At 31.5% G+C, this 26,949-nt stretch overlaps 1 protein-coding gene across 2 annotated transcripts; it reads left to right on the top strand.

Moving 5' to 3' along the window:
* Positions 1–6,203: 6,203 nt before the first annotated feature.
* On the top strand, positions 6,204–25,468 carry LOC140433383 (uncharacterized). 2 transcript variants are annotated; one of them, XM_072521400.1, is made up of 5 exons: positions 6,204–6,379; positions 14,046–14,256; positions 19,808–19,995; positions 20,078–20,253; positions 20,440–20,804. In XM_072521400.1, exons 2-5 carry the CDS (start codon positions 14,053–14,055, stop codon positions 20,472–20,474), a joined length of 603 nt encoding a protein of 200 aa, XP_072377501.1. In that variant the 5' UTR covers positions 6,204–6,379; positions 14,046–14,052; the 3' UTR covers positions 20,475–20,804. The 2 variants fall into 2 exon arrangements, with proteins under 2 accessions (XP_072377501.1, XP_072377500.1); XM_072521399.1 differs by lacking the exon at positions 20,440–20,804 and adding an exon at positions 25,228–25,468 and having other exon boundaries at positions 6,208–6,379.
* The last annotated feature ends 1,481 nt before the right edge of the window (positions 25,469–26,949 follow it).

Below are 26,949 nucleotides of genomic sequence, written 5' to 3'. Positions count from 1 at the left end.
TGTGACTGGAGTAACGAATCCTTGCTCAATTGCTTTTTTCTTTTTTTTGATAAATCTACTTAATGACACGTAGTGTAGATCAAGCTGCAGCTGATCTTATGGACTTGTTATTTTCAGTAACCTCTTTATAGGCTTCTTCATTAACCAAAACGGGTTTTAAACCCCTTTCCGTTTTTCTCACTCGTACTCGTGGCATCCTAGAACAAACCAAACAGTTAATACGGCTCGTGCACAAACTACGTTGACAATTTTTCCAAATTTTTTCTACAATTTAATCTACGTTATCTCACATGAATTTGAGGGGGGTATTAATAACGCCTCTAAAGTGTTAACCACTGGATACTCTACTACAACGTACAATAATAAATAACATAAAAGACTACTCTGGGGACAATTGAAACATGTTTCAATCATCCCCTATACTATTTGTTTCAATCGTCCCCACGAGACATTTTTTCGTAAACACTTAAATATCTTTTCACTCTAGGACAATAGTAATAATTTAAACTGGCCTTCCTAAAGAAGAAATGCCAATTTAACTACAAAAATAGTCGAAGCTGCATACTTACGTTCCGATATGTTGCGTCACCTTTTGTTGTTCAGTGCAAAAGTTTACTTCGGTAGCGGTAAATCACGCTAACGAGAATGTACGCATGTAATGCAAACGACAATCAATGGCTGACTGATAGAGACATCGGGCTCCTAGAGGCGCTGCGTTTGCTACAAGCGCACGCGGTTTTAATCACCGAATACTACCAATATGGCGGCTGTTTCAATTGTACCCTGTTTCAATTGTCCCCGGTCTACCCTATATAAAGGTTTATATACAAATATAATGTATACGATAGGAGCCCAGATCGACTCTTCGTAGATCAATTCTCCACTTAAAGCTACTTAGTTTTATCTAGTAATGAGTATTTTGTTTTCCCTTTCTACTTTTTTTTCATAATGGTTTCTACGACTTATAATAAGAAAAAAGTAAAATTTTGCAAAACAAATATTTATTTTAAATTGTTTAAATAAATTACTCGGTTAAATAAATCAAAATATAGGCACCCCAAATTAAAAAAAAAAAAAACATTAATTCACGTTGTCTAGAACCGGATATATTTGCGACTATTATAAATTTGAATTTATGAATTCAGTTTTTGAAATAGTAAAATCGCTTCGCTTTTAAAACTTTTAACTTTGGTGCATTATGGACGGCTCATATTTAAAGAAATCGTTGCTATTTTTTGACAAAACTTAAACTTGTATTGTTTCAAATGGTTCTTTTTAATTTGTTTATTGTTTATAAATAAAACTCTGGTGAATTTCTAAAAAAAAACACGGGTTTTAAAGGTCGTACGATATTTATATTTCAAAAAATAGACTTTTAAAACTATTTTGCAATAATTTAGCAACAAATTAATAAAAACACCTTTATAAACTTTTATTTTAAAGGATGGGGAGGGTTCTCTTGTGTGTTAAGTATACAGGTGCCATCCCCAAAATACAGGTGCTATGAAAGTTAACTTTGATTCCCATTTACTGACTAAAAATTTTTTCAAAATTTCTTTTGTATCACTTTCTTTTATTAAGGATATCACTCCCACATTGACCAGAATTTTTGCTTAATACTTACCAAATGTAAAAATTGCTAATAAACGCACTCTGGTTGTGGGATCTTTGTACAAGTCATTGAAAGACAAGGTACAAACTCAGATAAAAGTGATGTTGTATACCAACTTAGTAGTTTAGGTTAGGAAAGTTCTTATACATACTTATACTTATATAGTTCACACCGAAAAAGTTTCCAGCCGTTTGATTCTTCAAAAGAGTGACATTAAACTACACACTGATATTTATGTTCCCTAGCCACAATGCTAACACAACAGGACACTCTTTCGATTTTTTACATGTAAAAATCCTATAAGATTGTTTCTCGAGATGGCATTCAGTTTTCAAGAGAAATAAACTATTAATAAAAAGACAGATACCACCAATTTGAGCAATTTATACTCATTTTTGTTAGCTTTAGATAACTATAAATCCATTAATGAAGACAATTCATCATCAATAATATAAGTTTCATTATATGAATATATAAAGTAATATATATTATATGAAGTGATATATAATATCTCTTCGACTTTATAAAATAAGTCTTTTGCTTCTTCGTTTTCAGAAAATCTATATCAGGTAACATGGCGATGTTACCAATCCAAAAGTAACTTTACCATCTTAATTTTATACAAGAAATAATGTAAACTAAATTTCAATTAGTAATTTTTAAAGGGTTTTTACCCCCATATTTAGTGGCTACATCCATGTATTAACCTAACACTGATGATGGAATATTTATTCCGAAAACGTTTTGTCTATTTAACATAGCCCGACTGGGTTTTTATAAACATTTTTATAAAGGATTTTATTAAAATTTTTAATAAACAGCCATCTACAGGAACTTAGTTTCCTTGTGGAAATATTTATTTGTTAAGTCGAAATAATTTAAACTACTAATATTTTTATATAAACAAGACAAGTGTTGTAACAACGAACTTTAAGAATATTTTTTTGACTGATATATTCTCCTCTAAATTTACTGGGCGATTCCATTGTCTCAATATAAAGTGGTTCAAAAGGGGTGGATCTTATAGCACCCATGCAAAACCGCAAGACTGTGGTAAAAAACATCTATGCGACATAACATATTGTTACTAGCTGATCCGTAATGTACAGAGCCATAATTTATAATGGACCTGATATAAGAACGATTAAATAGAAGACATATTCCAATATCTGCACCCCACCAGTTTCCAGGTCAGTTATGTAACCCGAATCATACCCAAATATTTAAACGACTTACAGAGGGGAAAGTAATTGTCATTTAATATTTTTTGTTCTCTCTGAGATAAATTATGTCTAATGAATAGACAAATGTTAGACTTGTTGTTTGCCAACTCAAAACCATTTTTTTAACTACCTCCAGCAATGTTCATAAACAGTTTCCAATATGTTTAAGCCATTATTATATTTTTAAGATTCAGTATAAATGCAGAAGTCGCATTGCATTGTATTAACTGAAATTTTTTGATACTAATATTATGAAAATCGGCTGTGTAAAAATAAATAGAAGAGGACTTAAAACTGAGCCCTGTGGAAGACCCGAACTATTAAAACGGGTCCCAATGAGTTGATTGTTTTCAATCCAAATATATATTTTCCTGTTTAAGTAGAAACATAACAGCGGTACATACGTATTGTGAAAATATGCATTTTGAATGTGAGTTACTACGGTAGCAAGTGCATCCAAAGTACCACATCCTTGTGTGTAACCGAACTCAGAATTTAAAAGTAGTTTTCTCTTACTTCCACCATTTGAATCTTACTTTTACTATCCATTCTAATACATTGAGAACACAAGACATAAGTGAAATTGATCTGTATGATTTTGTAAGATTCGGATCCTTCATTGGCTTTAAAATTGGGATGACAATAACTTCTTTAAAATCATCCGTACCTGCAGAGAGAACTTTGTTAAATATTTTCAAGAAAAGATCTTTAGCGATTAGAGGAAGCAGATCAAGCATAGAATACTTAATGTGGTCATAACCTGGGGGACGATTATTTAAAACATAACTTAGTTCTGTCTGTCAAATGGGTTGAAGTTTTCAACCGATTTGAAATCAAAAATGATTTTTGTCGGTTACTATTTTCTTAGGTTTATTAGACACAGCTATCACTGTTGGAGAAGCAATTATATCAAAAAACTCTTCTATCCAAATATCTTCAAAATATTTCTTTTTGTTGGTAATTTTCTGTATCACTTTCTAGCTTGAGTCCAAAGTACTGATGGAGCCGGGGTTTTAACCTTGTTTAGGCTTGCGCCTCTTCAAGGAATGGGGATCTCCTTTTTTTTCGCGGAGTAGTGGTAGTGTGGTAAACAAGATGAGTGTTGTGTTGGTGGAGAAGTAGTGGACTACTAAGAAGCAGAGGGGGTCAGAAGGTGGCTTGTCTGTGTGGACGTTTGTAAGGAGCGCACATGACGAATTTGGGAGAACTTTGCCAACCTTGTCAGATCAGATACTTCAGGGGTCACCAGCCATACAGTCGGAATGGCTCTTTATCAGCGTTTTTGGCGTGCAGTAGTTAACTGCAATATTTGATTGGGAATGAATCTAAAATATCAAAATACTCATGAGGGAGTTCATGTGCAGTGTTATGAAGAAATTTTGCTGGAGGAAACGGAACTTTTCTTTTAGGAAGCCTGATGAGTATATGCCCTCGACGATTGCAGTCCTCGACGATTGATATTTTCATGAATCATTCTGTCTCCGGCTTCTGCACGTAATGTAGTCTTTCCTATATAATTTTAAAGTGTTTGTTTGTCCTTTTGTAGTGTAGTGTGATGTACATTTATATGTTTATGACATTTTGTTCTTGTCGGATAGGCCGCAATTGACGAAATGCCCCTGAAGATGATCTAGGGATCGAAAGTACTTGGGCAAGATTAAATTAAACTGTGCTCGATATATGCCTTTTATCTGATCAAAGTTTATTCAATAAATGTTTATATTTGCTTGATGTGTTATTTGGAATACCACTATTTTGATTAAAAAAGTTTTGCACCAAAGAAGTATAAAGAAGCATTTATCTTTAGATAATATTTTTTTTGTTTCGGCTTTAATTCAAATATCCACCTGTATAACAAAATGATTTGATCCTAGCGTGTCTGAAGAGATAGACCATTTAGTCTTACTAACAAGATCAGGACTGCAGAAAATAACATCAATAATTAAGTAATTCTGATTAGGTTGAGTTAGTATTGTTGGTTGTCCATTATTTAAAACTGTAAATTTAAGATCATGTGCCATTTTAATCAGCTGTATACCGATTCCATCATTTGTACTGGAACCCCAAATATAATGATGGGCATTAAAATCACCTCCTATTACAACTGGTTTTTGCAACTGGGAAAAAATGTTTATTCAATCTTTTATTGTGCATCTTATTTTCGGAGCTCTATATAGTTACATAAAACTATTCCAATATTTAACACTATTTCAATATTTAACTTTTATAGCACATAAGTGTATTTCATTATTGTAATTATCATTTTTAATTTTTAGTTCAGTAAAACAAATTGATTTATTTATATTGTTCTGAAGCTATTTTCTTGTAGCATGTTAAAGTAATTACTATTTACATGGGAATAAGCCACAATTAAAGGTTAAAGTAAGTTTATTGACGTTTCAATTTCCACTTCGGAAATCGTTCTCAAAATACAAACATTAGTAAGTTGTTTAATTTACTAATATTTTTATTTTGTATGACGATTTACAATTAATTTTCGACAGCGAAAATAGCGACTTTGATGATATTTGAAAATAAAAAGAGATAAATCTATATTTTTATAAGAACTTATACAGAAGTAAAACACTTCAAATTTGTATCTTGGTATATTCCAAGATACAAATTTGAAGTGTTTTAATTCTGTATAAGTTTTTAAACTATGGTACATAGCCAACTACTGGGATTTTCCCATTAATTTTTATATTTTTATAAGCTTATTTTCACAACCGTTGGAAACAATTTATTTTAAGTAAATATCGTAATTCTCTGTATGAAACAAATTAAGCTTTCTAATTTAATAGACTTCCATTCATTCAGTTCAGTTTAATGATTATGACTAATAACTTCAGCAAACAACAAATTTTATCAATTACCTCAAACATTTTAACTCTGATATTAGTGCTCTGATAATAAATATAATTATAAACTAATTACAGTAATTATGGAGTATTATTATTACAGTTCAATGTACAACCTCTAAAATAATATTCGATTATAGGATTTTAAAGAGTTTAGAAGAAACTAAAAAGATTTTAAAAAGTACCCAAAAAGGTTAAATAATAATCCTGGTATAAGATCTACATAGAAGAAAGTAATAACATTTTAGATTTGTATAGTTTTTTACGACGTATTGCTTTTAGTTAAAACCTTTTTGATAAATACTGATAATATTTTTTTTTCTTGTTATTAAAACAAAACTTTAAAACGTTATGTATCTACTTATGATACCAAATGACGATGATGCCAAAATTATAATACAAATGCATATTTAGATTAATTACAATCGCTTAGATTAACGCCTATTTATTTTAAGTATGTTTTACAGCAAACAGCAGTTGCTCCCGAAATGCATATCCAACGATATTGGGTCAGCGGCCCCTTTCTCTCCTTCCTACTCTTCTCGTTTTCGAAACAGTACGCATGATTCTGATCGACGACAGTACAGTACAGTAACCTTCTAAAGCCAGACGCACGAATCGATACGTACACGTTCATTATCGTACGAAAAGTATCTGTAAAAAACTTGTGAAACTAAAAGAAATAGGTAAGCCAATATTTTCTAATTTTTATACAAACTTCTGTTTTTACATAGTGTTTAGAACACTCGTAATAGGCCATTTAGGTTACTATATATATATATATATATATATATATATATATATATATATATATATATATATATAAATATATATATATATATATATATATATATGTATATATATATCATCGAGTTAGAATCTATGGAGAAGCTATGAGCATATTAACGTGTGTATTAAAAACGGCGTAGGTAGGCGTGGCTAACTGTGATATCAATATGGCGGTGGGATCATGGCCGGGCTCAATAATATTAAAACTACTATAAAAATATGACTAGTTATTCAGAAGATTTAGTCATAATCTACAAAGTGCAATACATTTTTAATAAACTATGATTTATTTATCCCGAGGTAGACACTAAAAACACGATATATTATACATAAAGATAAATTAATACAGTCAAATACTATTAATTTATTCTCTGAAGTACGGGCCATTACTTTGTTTATATATTTGTTTACTAACCTGTAGAACGTTATTCCTGAAGATTTTTTATTAACATCTGCCACTGCAACTACGTTGAGAACAAGAAACCATTATTATGCACTATCACAATATATTATTACAGTTTCTATAAAAGTATTATAAAACGAAAAATATTCGAAAAACAACAAACGTAAACAAAGATATACGATCTGTCAAAAGTGTCAAAACAATATGGCCAAAGTGAGGTCATGATATATATATATATATATATATATATATATATATATATATATATATATATATATATATATATATAAGTAAGTAACTAGTTAAAATAAATCATAGTAATTTTTTTCTCAATGATTAAATAATTATATAATAGTCGAACAGATTTTAATGCATACGGGAATTCATACATTTTTATGTTATTTCACTTCTAATCCATGATTATAGACAAATGTTTGTAGACAATACCACAATACCTACAAAAAATACCACTGATCTTAGAAGAATCAAATGATCAGTAAATACGACGAGACAGTTACGGTAGTAGGTACATAATTTATACAGTTTGGATTATTTGTATAGGAGTAATAAAAAATAAAACATTTGCATTTCTTTAGAAGCCAATTGATTTACTTTTTTGTGCTGATTTCGTAATATTTTACCAATGATAATGAGAGAAATAGTGCTAAAATTATTAACTTTCGGAAATTTTTCTTTTTTTCTTCTATAAATTAGGCAATTATTCATTATAATTACACTGGTCAACACATATTTTGTAACATATGATTTTTCGGAATATCTAATTGTTACGGCATTCTAAAATCGAAAGTAAAAATAAAATGTGTTTAGCACCCACGAATCTTGAGTAACCAGCTATATCTTGAAAATAGGTAGATAATTGAGATATCAATATTCGCCCGCACCACTACTGTTTATATTGTCTTCGAAGGACAAATATCTCAGTTTAAGACAAGTTAAATCTGTTTATTTCTATAAAAGATGTACACTTGATCCGATTTATACATTAGTAGGTATGTATCGTCGAATCAAATTAGTACATTTTCTACTGCCGTGGCTCGAAACGTATTTAAGTGTTTGTGTTTTACATTTTTTGTTTTGTTCATTTATATAAACATATCATGATTGTTTATAAATTAGTAAAATGCCTAAGAAGTGTGTAAATCAGGATAACAGTTTTTGTCATATGCCTGAGAAACTAACTTTCAAATCAAGAGTTAAAGGAGGACATCAAGATAAGTCATAGGCTCCTTATATATTTTGTAAGCCTTTTGTCACATTATTAACAGCTTGGTTAAAAGTTACAAAACGTCGAATGTGCTTTGTAGGACCAATGCTATGGAGAGAACCGACAGCCCATGTTGTAGATTGTTATTTTTTTCTCACAAAGATTCAGAGAATAGAACCTAAGTCCAAGAATACTGTGTAGTATTCAGTATTTACCATCAGCTATTCCGTCCCTTTGAACATAGCAAAAGTCTGTATAAAAAACTTTATTACCAATAATGATATACGTGGAGAGGACAAAAAGGATGTTAGAAACAACAGAGATGAAAAATTAATAGATAGACGCTATGGGACAGAGCTATAAGTACAGATATACGACGTAGATACAAGATAGAGAACATCAAGAGCTGAGTAAGAAATAGAAGAGTAGAATGGAATGATTACATAAGCCGAATGACAACAAATAGAGTAGTAAAGACGACAAACGTCGGTTCCCCAATAGGAATAGGATCAGTTGGAAGACCACGAAAACGATGGAACGACAACTTACTGGAGGCACATTAAAAATAGACAGAGTCATGTCTATATATAAAAAAAGAAGAAGTAGAAGAATGTGAATGTAATGATTTAAGAAAAAACTTTTTAAATAGTTGTGTCCAATATTTTTCACAATGGCAAAGTTGACCATTACAAATATCTTGTCATTGCATTACTTACTACTACTACCTACAGAAAAATAGGATGTAACATGTCTCTAAAAATTCACCTCCTGGCTGTTCATCTGAATTTCTTTCCAGAAAATTTAGGTGTTTAATTGATGAGCATGTAGAATGGTTCCACCAAGACGTTGTAGATATGGAAAAGGGTTACCAAGGTAAATGAAGTCCTAGTCTGCTGTCAGATTACTTATTCTTCTTTTTGTAGTGCCTATCCGTGTCGGATGTTGGCGACCATCATGGTAATCTATATTTTGCATACTGCTGCTCTGAAAAGATTTGTGGTTGTTGTGTTAAACCATCTACATAGACTTTTCAGCCAGGAAATCCTTCACCTTCCTGGTCATCGTTTTTCTTCTACTTTTCCTTGTAGAATTAATTGCAGCAACCTATATCTTTCGCTGTTCCTCATGATGTGACCAAGGTATTTGTTTTTAGCTGTTTTTATTGTGGTTAACAGCTCTTCTACTTTTTGCATTTTTAATAAAACATTCTGGTTAGTAACGCGGTCGGTATAGGATATGTTCAGTATTCGACGATAAAGCCACATTTCGAAAACTTCAATTTTCTTGCAAGTAGCCTCTGTGAGAGTCCACGAGTCAACTCCGTACAACAGTATACGAAAGAGATAACATCGTGGCAACCTGATTTTTATGGGTACTGATAGATCATGGCAATTTTCATTGACGTTCGTACCAGGGTAGATATATGTTTTTACTCTTTCTCTTAATTGGTTGACTATTCACACTGATTCTTTCAATTTGCTGTTCCTTCTTAGAAATCATCACACTTTTGTTTTCCTAATGTTCAGTGAAAGTCCATATCTCTTACTCACTTCTGTGATTCAATTCATTAATTCCTGGAGGGCTTCATAACTGTCTGCGAAAACCACCGTGTCATCCGCGTATCCAATGTTATTAAAACATTCTCTGTTAATTCGAATTCCGACTATAACATCCTCTCCTGCTTCTTGAAAAATTTCCTTAGAGTATATGTTAAACAGCAAGGGTGATAGTATACATCCCTGTCGTGTTCCACGTTTGATTTTAATATCATCGGATTCTCCTGCCTCTGTATGAATAGACGATGTTTGATTCCAGTAAAGATTGCTAATAATTCTTAGATCACACGTGTTTAATCCAATATTTGTTAATATCTCCATCAGGTTGTGTTTTACAGTCTCGAACGCTTTATGGTAATGAACGAAGCATGCATAAATATCGCAATTCACATCTCTACATCGTTGAAATAATAGCACTTGCATGCTAAAGAGAGCCTCTCTCGTATCCGCTACGTTTCGAAAATCCAACTGTATACGGCTGATTTTTTCTTCGCTTAGTGTATATATCCTTTAATGTATGATTTTTAGATTAACTAGAGAAATTCCTATTAGTAAGGGCCTAAAGCAAGGCTGCTGCATAGCACCTCTTCTTCTTAAAGTGCCTATCCGTTCCGGACGTTGGCGATCATCACGGCTATCTTCACTTTGCTTATTGCAGCGCGGAACAGTTCAGTGGTAGTCGTGTTATACCACTTTCGCAAATTTTGAAGCCAGGAAATGCGTCTTCTTCCCGGTCCTCTCTTACCATTTACTTTCCCTTGGAGAATCAGCTGGAGAAGGCCGTAACGTTCTTGATTTCTCATTACATGACCTAGATATTCCAACTTTTTAGTTTTGACGGTCATGAGAATTTCACATTCTTTCCCCATTCTACGCAGGACCTCCACATTAGTAACTCTGTCAACCCAGGATATACGTAAGATGCGCCTATAACACCACATTTCGAAAGCTTCGAGCCGATTCATAGATGCAACAGTCAGTGTCCATGCTTCCATTCCGTAGAGCAGAACTGTGAATATGTAGCAGTTCAATAGACGGCATTTTGTTTTTAATGATATGTCTCGACTGTTGAAAATAGTTCTCATTCTAACGAATGCTGCTTTTGCTTTTATTATTCGCTGTTTAATTTCTGTTGAGTGGTCCCATTGGCTATTTAAATTGGTGCCTAGATATGTATATTGCTCGACTCTTTCGATATTCTGTTGGTTGATTGTAAGTTGAGCGTTTAGTATTGGTTTTTTACTAATTGTCATAAATTTGGTTTTCTTTATGTTAAGAGCTAGTCCGTATCTGTTGCTGACTTCTGTTATGCGATTTGTTAATATCTGTAAGTCATTCAGATTATCGGCAAAAACTATAGTGTCATCTGCATATCTAATGTTATTCAACCATTCACCGTTTATTAGTATTCCTTTCGCACAACCGTCTAAAGCTTCCTTAAATACCCATTCAGAATAAACATTGAACAACAATGGAGACAAAATACAGCCCTGTCGTACTCCACGTTCTATTGCAATTTTATCAGTTAACTGGTCTTCTATTTTGATTTTGGCCGTTTGATTGTAGATTATCAGAAACATTTACTACAATCAAACGGCATAGCACCTACACTCTTCAAAATATATCTAAATGAGGCACTCTCAGTGTGGAGAAGAAAGTGCTGCAATATGGGCATTCCAATCAGAGATGATAGATTGTACACGATACACTTCGCTGACGACCAAGCCATTCTAGCTGAAGACGAGAGTGATGTAGGCTACATGCTTAGAAAACTGGAAGATGAGTATACCAAATGGGGCCTTACAATTAATATACAAAAAACTGAGTACTTAGTTGTAGGAGAAAAACCAGAAAGCCTACAAATCGAAATGGGAACTATAAAACCAACAGACAATTTCAAATACTTGGGAGTCCAAATAACATCAAAAGCAGGAAGTAGCGAAGAAATAAACTCCAGGATTGGCCAAGCAAGATCAGCCACCAGACAGCTACACGGACTATTATGGAATAAAAAAAAAATAACAAAAGAAAATAAAAGAAGAATCTATAAAACAATAATAGAAAGTATTGGACTGTACGGCGCCGAACTCTGGGAAATAAACCAAAGAAACAAATCAAAAATTAAGGCCATGGAAATGAACTACTGAAGACGATGTTGCCAGCTCACTAGACTTGATAGGGTGAAGTCGATCTAGACATAATAGACACAATCGAAGCCAAAAGACTTAACTGGTATGGACACCTTCAGAGAATGCCTGAAAATAGATGGCCAAAAAAAATAGAAGAATGGACTCCGCCAACTAGAAGAAAACGAGGTAGACCAAGACGATCCTGGAGAGACGATGTCGACGATGCAATGACCGCCAGAGATTTAACAACTGAAGATTGCTTCGACAGAAAACGCTAGAAATTAGGATGCAAGAAGCGGCGTCAGCTGTAGAAGACTCGCTTGTTATATATATATATATATATATATATATATATATATATATATATATATATATATATATATATATATATATATATATATATATATATATATATATATGTATGATTTTTAGAAATAGCTTTAAAATGTCGCTCATTTTTTTTTCAACGGATTTTGTTTTCTTTGGTAGAGCAATAAACGTCGACATCAGCCATATTGTTGGTATTACTCCTATTAAATATATGTCATTGAAAATTTTTGTTAGTCGTTGAGTACCGTCGGTGTTAAATAGCTTTATGAGTTTAGCATATGCATTGTCAGGTTCAGGAGCTTTGCCATCTTTTAGTTGTGATATTGCTTTTTCCACTTCCTCTGATGTAATTGGTAAGTGGTCATTACATATGTAGGACGGGGGTTGTTCAGACCTATTATCACCAAAGAGTTCTTGTATGAATTTGGTCCATATACATATTTCTTGTTTTTTATCTATGATAATGTTTCCATGTTGCTAGCTGTGTTGGATTTTTGAAGACCAGTTGCTTATTTTACCTTTTTATATTAAATGTATCGTTTTTTTTTTGTTATAACAACTTTATCTCTTCACACTGTGTTTTTAACCAATTTTCTTTGGCCTTTAGTATTTCGGTTCTTATTTTTCTCTGAATATTTTTGTACATTCTTTTGTTATTCTCTGATTTTCTTCTTTCTTGCATGAGTGCAGTATTTTGTCATTCATCCAACTTTTTCTCTTCTCTTTATTTTCTATTAGATGTTCTTCTCTGAACTTGTTAAAGGTTTTGCATATATTCTGGAGTAATTCTCCTTTGTTTCTTAGTCTTTTAGTGTTCACATTTTTTGTTACTATTCTTTTTTGTAACCTTTTTAAATCTAAACCTAAATTTACCAATAAGAGGAATATAATCTAACGATACGTCAGCACTGGAGTAACTTTTAACTGATAGGCATCCATTACGTAATCTCTTTTTCACCATTATGTAATCAATTTTATTCCTTATTATGTTTCTTGGTTGATCTTGCGGAGGGACCAAAGTATACAAACGTCTTGGCGGTAGTTTGAAGAACGTATTTAGTATTGCAAATTATTTCTCCTCTACAGATAGTTTTAATCTTTCTCTCCTTTCATTTCTCATCCCTAGACCAAAATCACCAAATAATTTACGGCTTTTCCGTAATACCAAATCAGACTACTGCTGGACGTTAATCTGTTATGCTCCAGCTAATAAGTATCACTGTTAAACACCTGGTACAATATTTTGAGGCAAGCGCACTGCGAAGAAGATACTAAAGTTGATATATTTCCCTACAATGCACAATTCTTCGTAGCAAATAAAGTGTGGGTGATAGAAAAAATTCAGGTTTATTTTCAGCTTTCTCATGATAGTGTATATAATAAACACTATGTTTTATCCATCTCACAAAAAAGTTGATTTTGTTGACGAGTGTTATTGTAAATATTATGTTTATATATAGGATTAAGCTACAGTTGATTGTAGTGGAAATTACATTCTATAACTGTTGGACATTTCGTCTTCCACTCAGGAAATCGTTTTCAAAAAAATTAAAAAAAAACAGTTTCAGAACCTCTTTAAAATTATTGTATTTACTTCTTAACTTATTATCTGTGTTGGAGAGTATCATAATCATCTAGAGAAGTGGGGTTTAGAATATAGATTTTTTGTTATTCTCATTACTTAAGTTAGCTTTGAAAATATAAAATTTTTAATACTTGCTATTGTTAGATTTACTATTATATTACTACTTCCTATAAACGTATTTTACTCATTTCTATTACAAACTTGTATTTTAAAAATTTTAAGCTCTGGGATTTATTATAATAAAGACTTATAGCTACTTACTTTAAGGTCACTTTGCTCAGTTTCTAATTTGATAGTAGAATAAATCGAGAAGATATATGCTTTATATTTTGTAGTATTCCAATGTCACGCAAACAACGTGCCAGATATCTGTCTTCTGGTCAAAAGGAGATTCTAATCGAGTTTTTAGAAGATCACAAGCACCTTAGAAGTGGAAAGTTCAACAGCAATTTTACCTTCCGGCAAGCTCAGATGCTGTGGCAGCAACTTGCAACTAAGCTTAACAGCGTACCTGGTTCCAGAAAGGACTGGCGACAGTGGAGAAAAGTAAAATGATTTATGTTATATATTTATAAATGTGTAGGTATATTATAAAATCATGATCCCAGGTATGAGTCTTTTCTTTTGATTGTTTTTTGTTGTATTTTCTACAGCAACCATATATGTTTGCAGTTATGGATATTACCCGAGGGATTCTGATTCATATTTATTTTTATTCAATTAACTGTTGCAAAACGTTTAAAATTTTTAGTAGTACAATTAATATAGTTTTCTCATTACACAGGTACGGATATACAGGGTGTTCCATAACTAATGGGGGTGCCATAACTAAAGATGTTTCATAACTAATTGAAAACAAAATACAGAACGTTAAATATGAAATAATCTTATTAAAAATTAGTAATAATTTGTGTGTTAATAAGAATTCGTTACTTGTACGTATCGAATGAATTTTACTGACTATTTTGATGCTAAATGTTAATTTTTGTTTTAATAAGAAATATCGATTATATATTGATTTAAGGTAATTAATATTGTATGATATATATTAACGGGACTCGCAATGTTTATTTTGTGCAACTTGGATAATCACAATCACTCTTTGGATAAATTCGTGTATTTGTTATAGTTTGTCTCAAAATATATCGTTTTGACTTTCCCGTCGTTAAAGGATTAGTGGTATTATCGCCATTATTAATAGACAAATACGTTTTAAATTTCTACCTGACCGCTCAGGGTTGAATCAGGTACGGCTAATGTAATCAGTCATTAAAAATCTCTACTTGCTACTGTGTGTATAGTATATTAGTGAAGATTGTTCGTAACAAATATGTTTCATCCACGGAAAAATAATCGCTCGAGATCTACTAAACATAATCAAAAGCATTTGTCATTGGACGCAAAAAATAGTTAAAAATGTGTGTCATACTTTAATAGATAGGGGCCTAATCAAACATAATGTTGTGAAAAGAACATATTTACTTACAAAAACGTCGATATCGTCGACAAAGGCTATTGTAAGCGAAGAACCATTGACAGGACGAAAAAAAGTAGTAATTTTTAGTCTCATTATTTGGACAGTACTCAATAAGATATTATAAGAAGAACAATAAGTTGTTCTTTACGAAAATCAGATAGTTCCTACGTTAGATAAATTAAATTGAAGTTATAGGAAGAAGAAACAAATATAGATACCACTCTCCATACAGTCCTTTCTAAAATAAGTTTTAAACACTTGAAGAACTGAGTATCTCTCTGAAATTATAGGTTAGAAAACAAATCTATCATATATCTGGATAAAACATGGTTTGATACTCATGATATAGTATGTAAAAGAAGGTCGATTTTAGTAAAAAATGTCATACGAAAGCATCTTTAAATAAAGGAAAACGCATAACAATAATTCACGCCAGTTCGAAAGATATGTGGGTTCGAAACTGTTTGTTCTTATCTGCAAAGAATATGAAAGACTTCAGCTTAGACTATCATGAAGATACCAGTGCAGAACTTTTTGAAAATTGGTTTCAAAATTCTATTTTAAAAAATATTCCTGAAAGTAGTGTAATCGTCATGGATAACGCAAGCTACTACAGTCTACAGCTACAAAAAGCGCCAAACAAGTACTAAAACTGAAATTTATGAGTCTTTATTAAAAAATGTTAATTATTTTAAAGCCATATATATATTTATATATATATATATATATATATATATATATATATATATATATATATATATATATATATTATATATATATATATAGACTAAAAATTACTACTTTTTTTCGTCTTGTCAATGGTTCTTCGCTTACAATAGCCTTTGTCGGCCCTATCTATTAAAGTATGACACACATTTTTAACTATTTTTTTGCGTCCAATGACAAATGCTTTTGATTAGGTTTAGTAGATCTCGAGCGATTATTTTTCCGTCGACGAAACATATTTGTTACGAACAATCTTCACTAATATACTATACACACAGTAGCAAGTAGAGATTTTTAATGACTGATTACATTAGCCGTACCTGATTCAACCCTGAGCGGTCAGGTAGAAATTTAAAACGCATTTGTCTATTAATAATGGCGATAATACCACTAATCCTTTAACGACGGGAAAGTCAAAACGATATATTTTGAGACAAACTATACATTTGAAAAATATGTGGTTTAAGTTTCTTAAGACAGTTTTACATTATGCTATTTTCATGCTAGGCAAGAGCCATGCAAGACAGATCATGGAACTGCGCATGCCCACGGGCTATTTCCATGCAATTCCTGTGCTAGACGAAAAATTAGAACATGTTCTATTTTTCATGCTATTTTCTTGCAATTTATCGTTAAAATTCATGTTGCCAACATAACAATTATTTATAATAGATTACAGAATAAAATATAACCTTATCTCTATCTTTAGCGTATATCATAAATTACCCTACACACAATGGGAATAAATTGAGAGATATCTGATTCTGATACTCTAAAATTGTACATTAGAGATCGAAACGTTTCACCAGTTGCCAGATACCTTAAAGTTAGAATTAATTTTGTCCTTGATGGAATGCACTGGCGAAAATTGGTATCTCTTTTCTGAATTAAGGGATTAATTTTTTCCAGGAGCTTAAGGAAAGTGGACTCGTTCATTCGAAGAAAGTTTTTAAAACTTTGAAGGTCTCTAGCATCCAAGAACTCTTGGGGTAACTTCAAATTTCCCAGTCCTGCATTCAACCAAGGTTTGACCCAGCATTTTCTAGGTTTTCTTTTTTTATTATTTTTCATGATTGTTGCTACAACAGCAATATTCAACAATAACAATGTTTTTTTTTCTTTGGTTGACATCCTTCACCCTTTTAATAACCATAAATAGTGTCTATTTATTTATTATATTATTTATTTTAGTACTTAATTATATTTATTTAAAATAAAATAACCTCAAATTGATAAATATTTTCTCTGTTGGCAACAATGAAAGTGGGATCTAAAATTGCACAGAAATATCTCTGATGTAAAAAGGTCAAGCTAGGCAAGAGATGTGCCATGCAAGACGGACTTGCATAGCATGAGACTTGCATAGCCTAGATGTAAAGCTGCCTTTATTGAAATGACGGTACACCGAAGGTCTCTGAAATACTTCTATTTTAAATCGATGGGCTGAGAAGCACCCATGGTGAATTTTTATTTTAGTAACACTGAAAGCATAATGATTTGGAAGGAGAAAAGGTCAAATAAGGAATGCTACCGGGCAGAGTTGGATGAATTGAATAATATTGGCTGTTATGAGCTTAGTTACAGTTTTATATAAAGTTTGCCATTTGTGCTAAATTCCACATTATATTTGACGTTTCGATTTTTTCCTCAGAAATCGTGAATAACGTCAAATATAACGAATTTGCTATTAAAATTGTAATTAAATTTTATTCTTAATACATATACTGTAGAGATTTCGTTCTTCGTCATAGTCATTTATTTGCATATATAAAAGTGTAAAGGATTAAGTTCTGAGGCACAAGATCACCTTTATTATCATCTTTATTATTATTTATACCTTTATTACCATGAGATATAACTAACCGATTTTTTTTGAAAACACATGTTGAAAAAAATATGTGTTTTTTTTTGTTATTGGCTTTAGGGTAATTACCCACACAGCCAGACACAAATTTGAAAATGTGTTTCTCTCCAAATAAGTAAATACTCATTTGTAAACAGTATTTCTTACAAGAATACCTATTGGATTTTCTTTTACGTTATTTTGTAGTGATTTACAGAATTGTAGCTAGCGTGGCAAGTTATTTGGATATTTGGCAACAAAGTATGTACAGATTACAATAATATGGATATAAAAAGGGTTATAGAAATAAATTTACTTAATAGACTTACTCACAGTCTATTTTATTTAGCTTAGGACGACCGGGCTCGAACACTACAGTTATTGAGGAAAACGAATACGTAGCCATGATAATAAAAAGGATAGCTACGAAAAAGGACTACCGATCAAGATTGTAAAGCTAGTACAAAAATATGATAGTGAATTTAAAATATACTTAAAAAATATGCCAAAAAAAATTGGATATACAAGACATGCTTCTTGGACGATAATCCCGATATGGCGTTTGTATTTAATGATAAAACAGAAGAAACAAAATTAATTGTTTTTTATCCTGTGACAAGTTGATTTAATTTTTAAACGCTAGTTTTAGGCAAGAACCAAACAACAATATTGTTGTAGGTGAATTAATTATGTGTAAATAAGATGAATTTTCGTTAAATCAAAATAATCATAAATGTGTCTCAGATCAATTTACTTTAAACTGAATACGTCAGAATTGAAGGCAGAAGTTCGACTTTTAAAAACAAACAAAAAAGTAAAAATGTTTCTCTTAAAAATGCTCTTGGATATTCTAATTTAAAATCAGTTTATGATATTTATAATATTGATAATAAAATTCACCACAATTCCGGCTATTAGCTGCACTCGAGAACGATGCTTCTCCGAGTTAGCATTATAAAAACAAAATGTCGGTCGCCAACGAAACAATACTGATTAGATAATCGTATGATGATGTTCATAGATTTAGAACTTGCTGTTAATTTAGGTCTTGATATAGTTGTAGACACTAGCGGACCAACTCGACATCGAGTTTTTTAAATTAAAGTTTTATTTTGCGAGAAAAATTAAGAGATCAATACAAACAATATAAGCAAGAATATACATAACATTCATCAATAATAATACAAGTAAAAAGTGTATTAAATATAAGTGAAATATTTCGTCGAAAACAATGTTTTTTGTTACAATGTTATCATTTAGCAGTTAATTTTGCATGCTGATCACGAATCCGGTGTCAGATTTGCTCTGTCTTGACGTTTTATGCGCGTTTCGGGTCACTTCCGGTGTCGGATCGCAACCGGAAGTACATATTTAGATTCGTCTCGACGAGACCTTTTGATCCATATATACATTGTGGGGTCTAAAACTTAAAGTAAATTTTAACTTCCGGTCATCTCAAAGCCGGAAGTGAATTTTTGTACCAAAAGTATATCTTGACAATCTCATACGTAATACTAATAATATTCCGAAAAAATATTTTAATTATCTAATATGATTTTTGAGTAAAGTGGTGGACAAGAAAAGGGCTTAGCGTTTTAGTATATATATCACGAAATATTTCGTCGAAAACAATGTTTTTTGTTACAATGTTATCATTTAGCAGTTAATTTTGCATGCTAATCACGAATCCGGTGTCATCGATTATCTATCTTGACGTTTAATGCGCGTTTCGGGTCACTTCCGGTGTCCGATCGCAACCGGAAGTACATATTTAGATTCGTCTCGACGAGACCTTTTGATCCATATATACATTGTGGGGTCTAAAACTTAAAGTAAATTTTAACTTCCGGTCATCTCAAAGCCGGAAGTGAATTTTTGTACCAAAAGTATATCTTGACAATCTCATACGTAATTGCGTAGCGTTTTAGTATATAAGATAATTAAAAAAAGGTTTTTTAGGATTATGATTTTGTTTTATGTCCATGTTTAAAAATACATTAATACTTATGAATAAATAGTATATAAATAATTTTTTATGATATTTGTTCTAGACCTGGCAAGACATACGGACAAAAACAAAATATAAACAAGCATCAATTTACAAACTAAATATTGAATCTATGAAAGCTAATATACCAATCGAGAGTTTAACACCTATTGAAGAAAGAATAGTGACGATTATAGAAAATGATACAAAATCTGCACATCGGGAAACTAAAGAATATAGTACTTCTGTGGGGTACGTATATAGTAGATGCAAAAAGCAGAAAAAATACACTCGTAGTTTTGAGTTATGTATGTAGTAAATCCTTTGTTTATAGAACGCAAGATGCACCAATTATTGAGACTAAACTAGAGATGATTGATGACATTGATGAGTTTCAACAAGGATGTGAAGGAATTGATGAGTTTGAAGAAAAATATCAACCAAAAGAGTTAAATCATCCTGAAATAATAGGTATTTTTGAAGAACAAACAGGCACACAAGTTTTAAAAGGTAACCTAATATTAACTTTATTCTAATTTTTTTAATATCCATTTCAATGCAGTATTTTTTTGCCAAGTGGTCACTATCAAATTTCAGAACTGATGCTTTATCACAATCGCTCAATATTTTGACTCTACTGTTAATAATGTCGTTTTTATATACTCTTTCGTGTCTTTAACTATTTAATGTTTTTAGTTGCTAACATTAAAGTTCTTGAACCGCAGTTTTGAACTTCTCATACACCCAGAAAACGTTGAAATAAATGAACTCAGTCAAAATTCAACTCTGACATGATGTGACACTCAATCGTTCAAAAGAACGGCATTAGAAATAACAACTCCTCTGACAACAGTAGACCAGAACTCATTTAAAGAACCTATAAGCAAATCTAAGAAACCAAAAACTGTACCTGAAGATAACACGAATTTAGCAGAAGATCTTATTAAATGTAATACTTCTTTCTTTAAAGATAATTTTAATAATAAATACTTAACCCTGGAAGAACTAAGTGATTTTTTCGAAAATGCACACGTTTCTTCTGATCCTCTTAGCCTTGCTAAAACGTATACAGAAGATATCGACAGACTATTATATTATATACTATTTATTTTTTTAACTACAGTCCATCCAGCACTAACTACCAGGTATCTTAAAAGCCGCTGTACTAGATTAAAAAATTAAATTACGAAAAAATATACAATCTACATCTTGATTAGAGCAGCGATACTTCTGCTGACACTTACTAGAAGTCATACATTTAAGAACTGAGTTAAAGGCAATAGCAGTAACTATAAAAGGGCCCTATAAAGTTAATATCCGCAATATTTATTTACCTCCGGACTTAAACCAGTCCATAAATGAACTCTTCAATCAAATTCCAGGGCCTCGTATTATTTTAGGCGATTTTAATATCCACAATATACTTTAAAGGGCCAAAAAACAGATTCATTGGGACGTAAAATCGGATAAATTGTTACTGATTTTAATACAAATATCCTTATTGATGAAAAAATCGCAAGATTTAATATTTCCACTGGCGATGGGTCCCCAATATTTTTTTGTAGCCCTGTCTTGCTACCGTCTCTGTCTTGCTACCGTCTCTGTGGTGGGATGTGACATCCTATTTGTATGGAAGTGATCAATTTCCCATACTAATTATTCACAATAACCATATCTTCTCATTAACTCCATCCAATAAATGGAGTCTGAAAAATGTAGATTGGTCTTTTTACTCTTCTTTAATTTCACAAAAAAATGTCTCAGTTGGTACAGCCCTTCGATACACATATTGATATTAACTCTAAAGTATTCCATTTCGTACAATTTTAAACGTCAATAGCTCACGAGTCCATAGGTTTTTCAAAGATTCCTAAAAAACATGTTCCAGTCGCATGGTGGAATTTAAATTATGAAACAGCAATTAAAGAGTCAAAAACGGCGTTTTATAAATTTAGAGGTTAGCTAAGAACCTTAGAACGTGATAACCATATTTATTTTACAAAGCAAAAAGTCGGTTCGCTATATTTACGCGGGTTTCGGATTAAAAATTTTATTGTAAGTACCCAGTTTTAATTACCTGCTCTTTGGGGAAATATCAACTGGTCAAATGAAATGAAAAATAATCCATAACTTTTTTTAATTAAATAATAATGGAAAATCTTTTATATAATTGACAGTATAATAAGGAGAATTACTTTATTAATGGAGTCTAATGTGGCTAATATAAACCTAATAATAATTTTATATTACACTTCACACAGAAAATATGGTCTATGTATATTTGTTCCATGGACATAATTTCTAATGAAAAATAAAAAAAATTAACTTGCCAACAAAAATGAAAATCAGTCATTATCATCAAAAGTATCATAATCGTCATCATCATCACTGTCATCACCATTAATTGTTATTATGATTGGACTTATTTCGTTTATTTTATTTTCACGAGTCCACCAATCTTCTACTAGTTTCTCTCACTTGAATATACAGTTGCACCACACTTCTGGAGTTACAATTGAAAGTGCCTTTCGCCAAGTTTCCCGAACTGCGTCGTCGCTATAACCGTTAGGCCCAATATGGTTGTCATAATATTGTTTTGCTATTCCCCATATATATATATATATATATATATATATATATATATATATATATATATATATATATTCGATGGGATTAAACTGGCAATGATACGGTGGCAGACGTAAAACTTGATGACCGTAACTTTCAATAATCTGATCCACAACAAAGATTTTTGGTTTTGCATGGATATTTGCCAAGCGTAATAATTCTGATTTTAAAATATGTTGTGTAAATGGTATATGTTCCTTTGTCAACCATTCTTTAATTTTATTAACAGTCCAAGACTGTTGGACTTTTGTTTAAAACTTCAGAATGGTAAGGTGCATTGTCTAAAATAATTACGCTGGGCTCACTTAAACCTGGGAAAAGTTTTTCATGTAACCATTTTACAAACATTTCTGTGTTCATATTATCGTGATAGTCACTTGATTTGGTTTAGATGAAAATATTAAATCAGCACCTTCTATAAAACCCGATTTCCCTCCTGCATGTAAAATTATGTGTCGCTTCCCTTCTCCATCAGTATGTTTGATAGACTTTACGTTATCATCTTGCCATATTCTCTTGGTTGCACCCCTAGAAAATATCCATGTTTCGTCTAAATATATAAAATTTGCCCTTTCTTCTTTTAATTTAGAATATTTTCTTAGACAGTTTATTCTTTTATGCACAACAGAACTTCTTTCACAAAGGGCTTTTCTGTTATCCTCCTTTTGAAATTTGAAACCCAAATTATGTATCACTTGCCATAGACTTGTTCTGAAAATTTCGTCAAATTTTCTATCTTTTAATTCCGAAAGAATTGTATTTAAGGTCACATGTTCCTTGTTGGCTCGCATTCGATAAATGGTATCACGAATTTCAAATTTTTTTCCATCTGGAATATCTTTCGTTTTCAATGATAGGCGAGTTTTTCGGTGATCTTCTTTTGGCCGTTCATTATTGCGATTTTGTAATACTCCTCTTAGTTTGGTTTCACTAATTCCTAGAGCATTTTCTTTTTCACCCGTAAAATACTTATCTACACTACAAATTAGACTATCTACATCTAACACACGTCTAGGCATTTTTAAATATTTCCACCAAACATACAATGTCAACACTGGCAAAGAATCAATTCAACTGCAATATTGTAACAAATTTATACCTACCCTAATGTTATTTTAATGTGTTTTAAAATATGACCATTAATGCAGTTTTTACCTAATTTTCTGGGAAGTCGTTTACTGCAACTGGTTATCAATGAGTCATTAGCATAATTTTGTTAATCCGAAACCCGCGTAAATATAGCGAACCGACTATAAGTAACGTTCCTCTTTCACACTCCATGTAAATACAGTTAAATGCTAATAACCCTTTGAGGTTGAAACAAATCGTAAATAAAAATAATGTTTGTTAAATAAGCTTTCTGGTTAAATAAGTTTTTCAGTAAAGTTAATTTAGACTTCTAATAAAAATGGTAGCAAAATCAGATATTTAGCTATAAATGAGACAAGCTGCAAATCTATAACCAACTGAAATGGAAGGAAATACACGTATATAGAAGAAAAAAACAAATTTTAAAAAGACCTATTATGAAACAAAATATACAGGAAAAGATATATGTATTAGAGTATAAAAATTACAGGGGCAAAACTCTTTTGAAAGCACTGTTCGAGATAATCTGCTTATACAGAATTATCGTTATAAGAACACTTTATGCAGCCATGCAATTGAATACTTCGAAAAATTCCGTAGTGAGTTAAGTTGTTTTAGATTGGGCAGTTCTACAATGGATCGAATCTTTATAATACATAAAAAATGAGGTAAAACCCACAAATTCAATATCGATGCTAAAATGTAAACTATACAAAGGCATGAATAAACTAAACTATTTGAAAAAAAAAACATAAAACCCATAAAAACAACAATGGTAAAAATAGTTTTCAGAAGACAAATACAAGCAATGATTGAAAGCCGTATACGGTTATTATAAGGAGATGTACTGGAGTGTCTCTTAAGCATACTATTTTTATTATAATATAGCACTGAAAATACACTCTACGAGGTGCCACGTTATCGGCTTGCATGGACAAGTGTTTTCTCTCTTTTAAATTATCGCCGAAAATAATATTTATATCACTAAAAGATAATGGCATGCTATGATATCGACTACAAATAACAGACCTAATCGAAGAGGTGTTGATCAAAACTTTACCATAGAGAATAACAATTTGAAGGTGTTAAACCAATTTATATAGGTTTCCTCAGGACCAATGATAACTCTAAAGTGGAGAAAATCAGAAGAACAATAATTGTAGAATACGTATTATTTTAAATTAAGTAAACATATTAAAAACAGAATATTAAACCAAAAAAACCAAACTACCAATATATTTAAGACCGGCATCCTATCAGTGATGACATATGGTTATTATTCCGTGGACTATTTTTAAAAAGCAAAGCGTCTGTTCATCTCATGATTAACCAATAATTTGGAATTATATAACTTTTAAATCTATATAAAAATGTAAAGAAATATGTAAAGTAGATGTCAAGTATGTAATATTATTTTAAAAAATAAAAAGATCAATATGGCACATCTCAAAAGCGAATATAAAATACCATCGTAGACAAATCATATTATCGCTTCCTGTAAGAAACATAAGTGGGGTAAGCCAAAACTAAGCTGAAAGGATGGTGAGACGATAATGTGACGAAAATTGGCGTGAAAAATTGTCAATGAACAGGAAAAACTGAAGAAACAGTAGTGAATGTCCAGGTTCCAATAGTCCTACAGTATCACTGATGAAGATTATAAAGACCTTTATAATCGTAATTTATTAGGTACCAGGTTAAATTGCATATCGTGTCAATATATCTCTTATACTTATAAGTTGTAATTTTATTTTTGTCTTATTTTAGCGAATGAAACAACTTCTTTTCTTTGCAATAACGCCAAAGAAGAATATTACAAAAAGAAGTTAGAGATATTAGAACGGAATGTTGAAGCAAAAAACCGTATTGCTAAAGCACTTGAAGATATTGCAGAAAAATTAAATTATGGAAATAGTATTACCCAGAATAATGACGTTTAGTATTTAATTTTAGTATTTAGTTTCAGTTAATATTTGGAATTTTTTTATTAAATATAGCTCAGTAATAATTACAACTGAATTTTTATTTAATCACCGTTATTACTTATTACATTTATTATAAATTTGTATCTATGTTCAATGTATTTTAAAAAACATTCTCCAAACTAGGAAAACTAAAAACTGACGTTGATCAGTTTTTAGAAAACATCTATACCCTGAATGAGTTTGGCAACAGACTCGAATTAAATGTCACAGCTTTACAGGAAATAAAAATAATAGAAAAAAATAAAACTTAAATTTCCGGGCTATGATATCTATAGCAATGACTATATTAGAAGGCACGGTAATTCTGGTGAAAAATGAAAATCAAGTAGTTCCTACTATGAAAGTTTTCATTTCTGGTCACTATGGAAGTCACCATATTAAGGATTAAAACGGGAAACCATATGCATTTTAAGTCCAATTTTAAGTCATGTCATTTTCGACACAGGGGAGCTCATCACTATTATAGCAGACCTAAATGCTAGGTCGTCCAAATGCTTCGCTGCACTACAAACCGCAACGGGAGACTCTTATGTGGCTATCTCGAAGAAAGACAAAAGACCATAGCAGTAGTAGGGTCCACGGAACCTACATGCTTCCACAGTAGAGACAGACTCACCCCATATTAGGAATTATACAAAAAGTGGGTTATTAACACGAAATGCATTCAGTGAACGAAAGTAAAGCAAATTACAACTCAGTTGTGTTGACCATGGGAGCAGTAGAAACAAATTACTTGAAATCCCACAAGAAAAAGTGGAGACGTTTGACAAACTACAAAAGAATAATTGTAAGTTAAACCATCGGAAGAATACCAACAGTAACAACAAAAAATAACTAGAAGAATGTGTTCTATAATAGGAGAAAATCATAAAAAATGCTATCGAGGCCAGCACCACAGAAGGAGATATACCTACAATAAAAGAAAAATTTATAGAAATCAGCATTGAGCTGAAAGATCTAATAAAGGAGAAAAACAACAAAAGGAGAAGAACCAACAGAACAAGAAATCAAGAGAACAAATGAATTGCTAGTCAACTAAATGGGGATGTCAAAAAACAGTTAAAAGAATATCAGGTTAAACGCCATGGTGGTCCCTAGGGACCGATCTTATACTAATGCACCGGGCCAGAGCGGTCCGTCGGGACCGCTTTGTTATGCTTTCAGTGTTTTTTTTTCTGTGGGTCAAGGGACCAACAAATTCATTAATATTATCGAATCCAATGGACCTCTAGGCGTACAGCTTAGGTTTTGGTATAAGATTTTATCTGTTGTTTTATTTTTTTTATCCAAACAATAAAACAACAATTTTTTATGCAAGTGTATGTATATTTAGGAAAGCAAGCATATTTAGCAAAACTACGGAAGTAAACATTTAATTGTGAAACAAAATAATATAAAATAACTGAATTCATTTGTGACTGGAATTAAAACATTTAATGTACATATATTCGTCACAATCTTTAAAAAATGTATTAACTTTCTTACGTTATTTTTGGATATTTTT

The sequence above is a fragment of the Diabrotica undecimpunctata genome, chromosome 2, assembly GCF_040954645.1.
Source record: "Diabrotica undecimpunctata isolate CICGRU chromosome 2, icDiaUnde3, whole genome shotgun sequence".
Classification (NCBI taxonomy): domain Eukaryota; kingdom Metazoa; phylum Arthropoda; class Insecta; order Coleoptera; family Chrysomelidae; genus Diabrotica; species Diabrotica undecimpunctata.
This window is presented reverse-complemented; position numbering and strand designations above follow the sequence as displayed.

Coding starts and splice junctions, on each gene's coding strand:
- LOC140433383 (XM_072521399.1), top strand. CDS start 14,053: ATGTCACGCAAACAACGTGCCAGATATCTGTCTTCTGGTCAAAAGGAG. Junction 14,257..19,807: donor ACTGGCGACAGTGGAGAAAA/GTAAAATGATTT, acceptor TATTTGTTCTAG/ACCTGGCAAGACATACGGAC. Junction 20,254..25,227: donor AGGCACACAAGTTTTAAAAG/GTAACCTAATAT, acceptor GTCTTATTTTAG/CGAATGAAACAACTTCTTTT.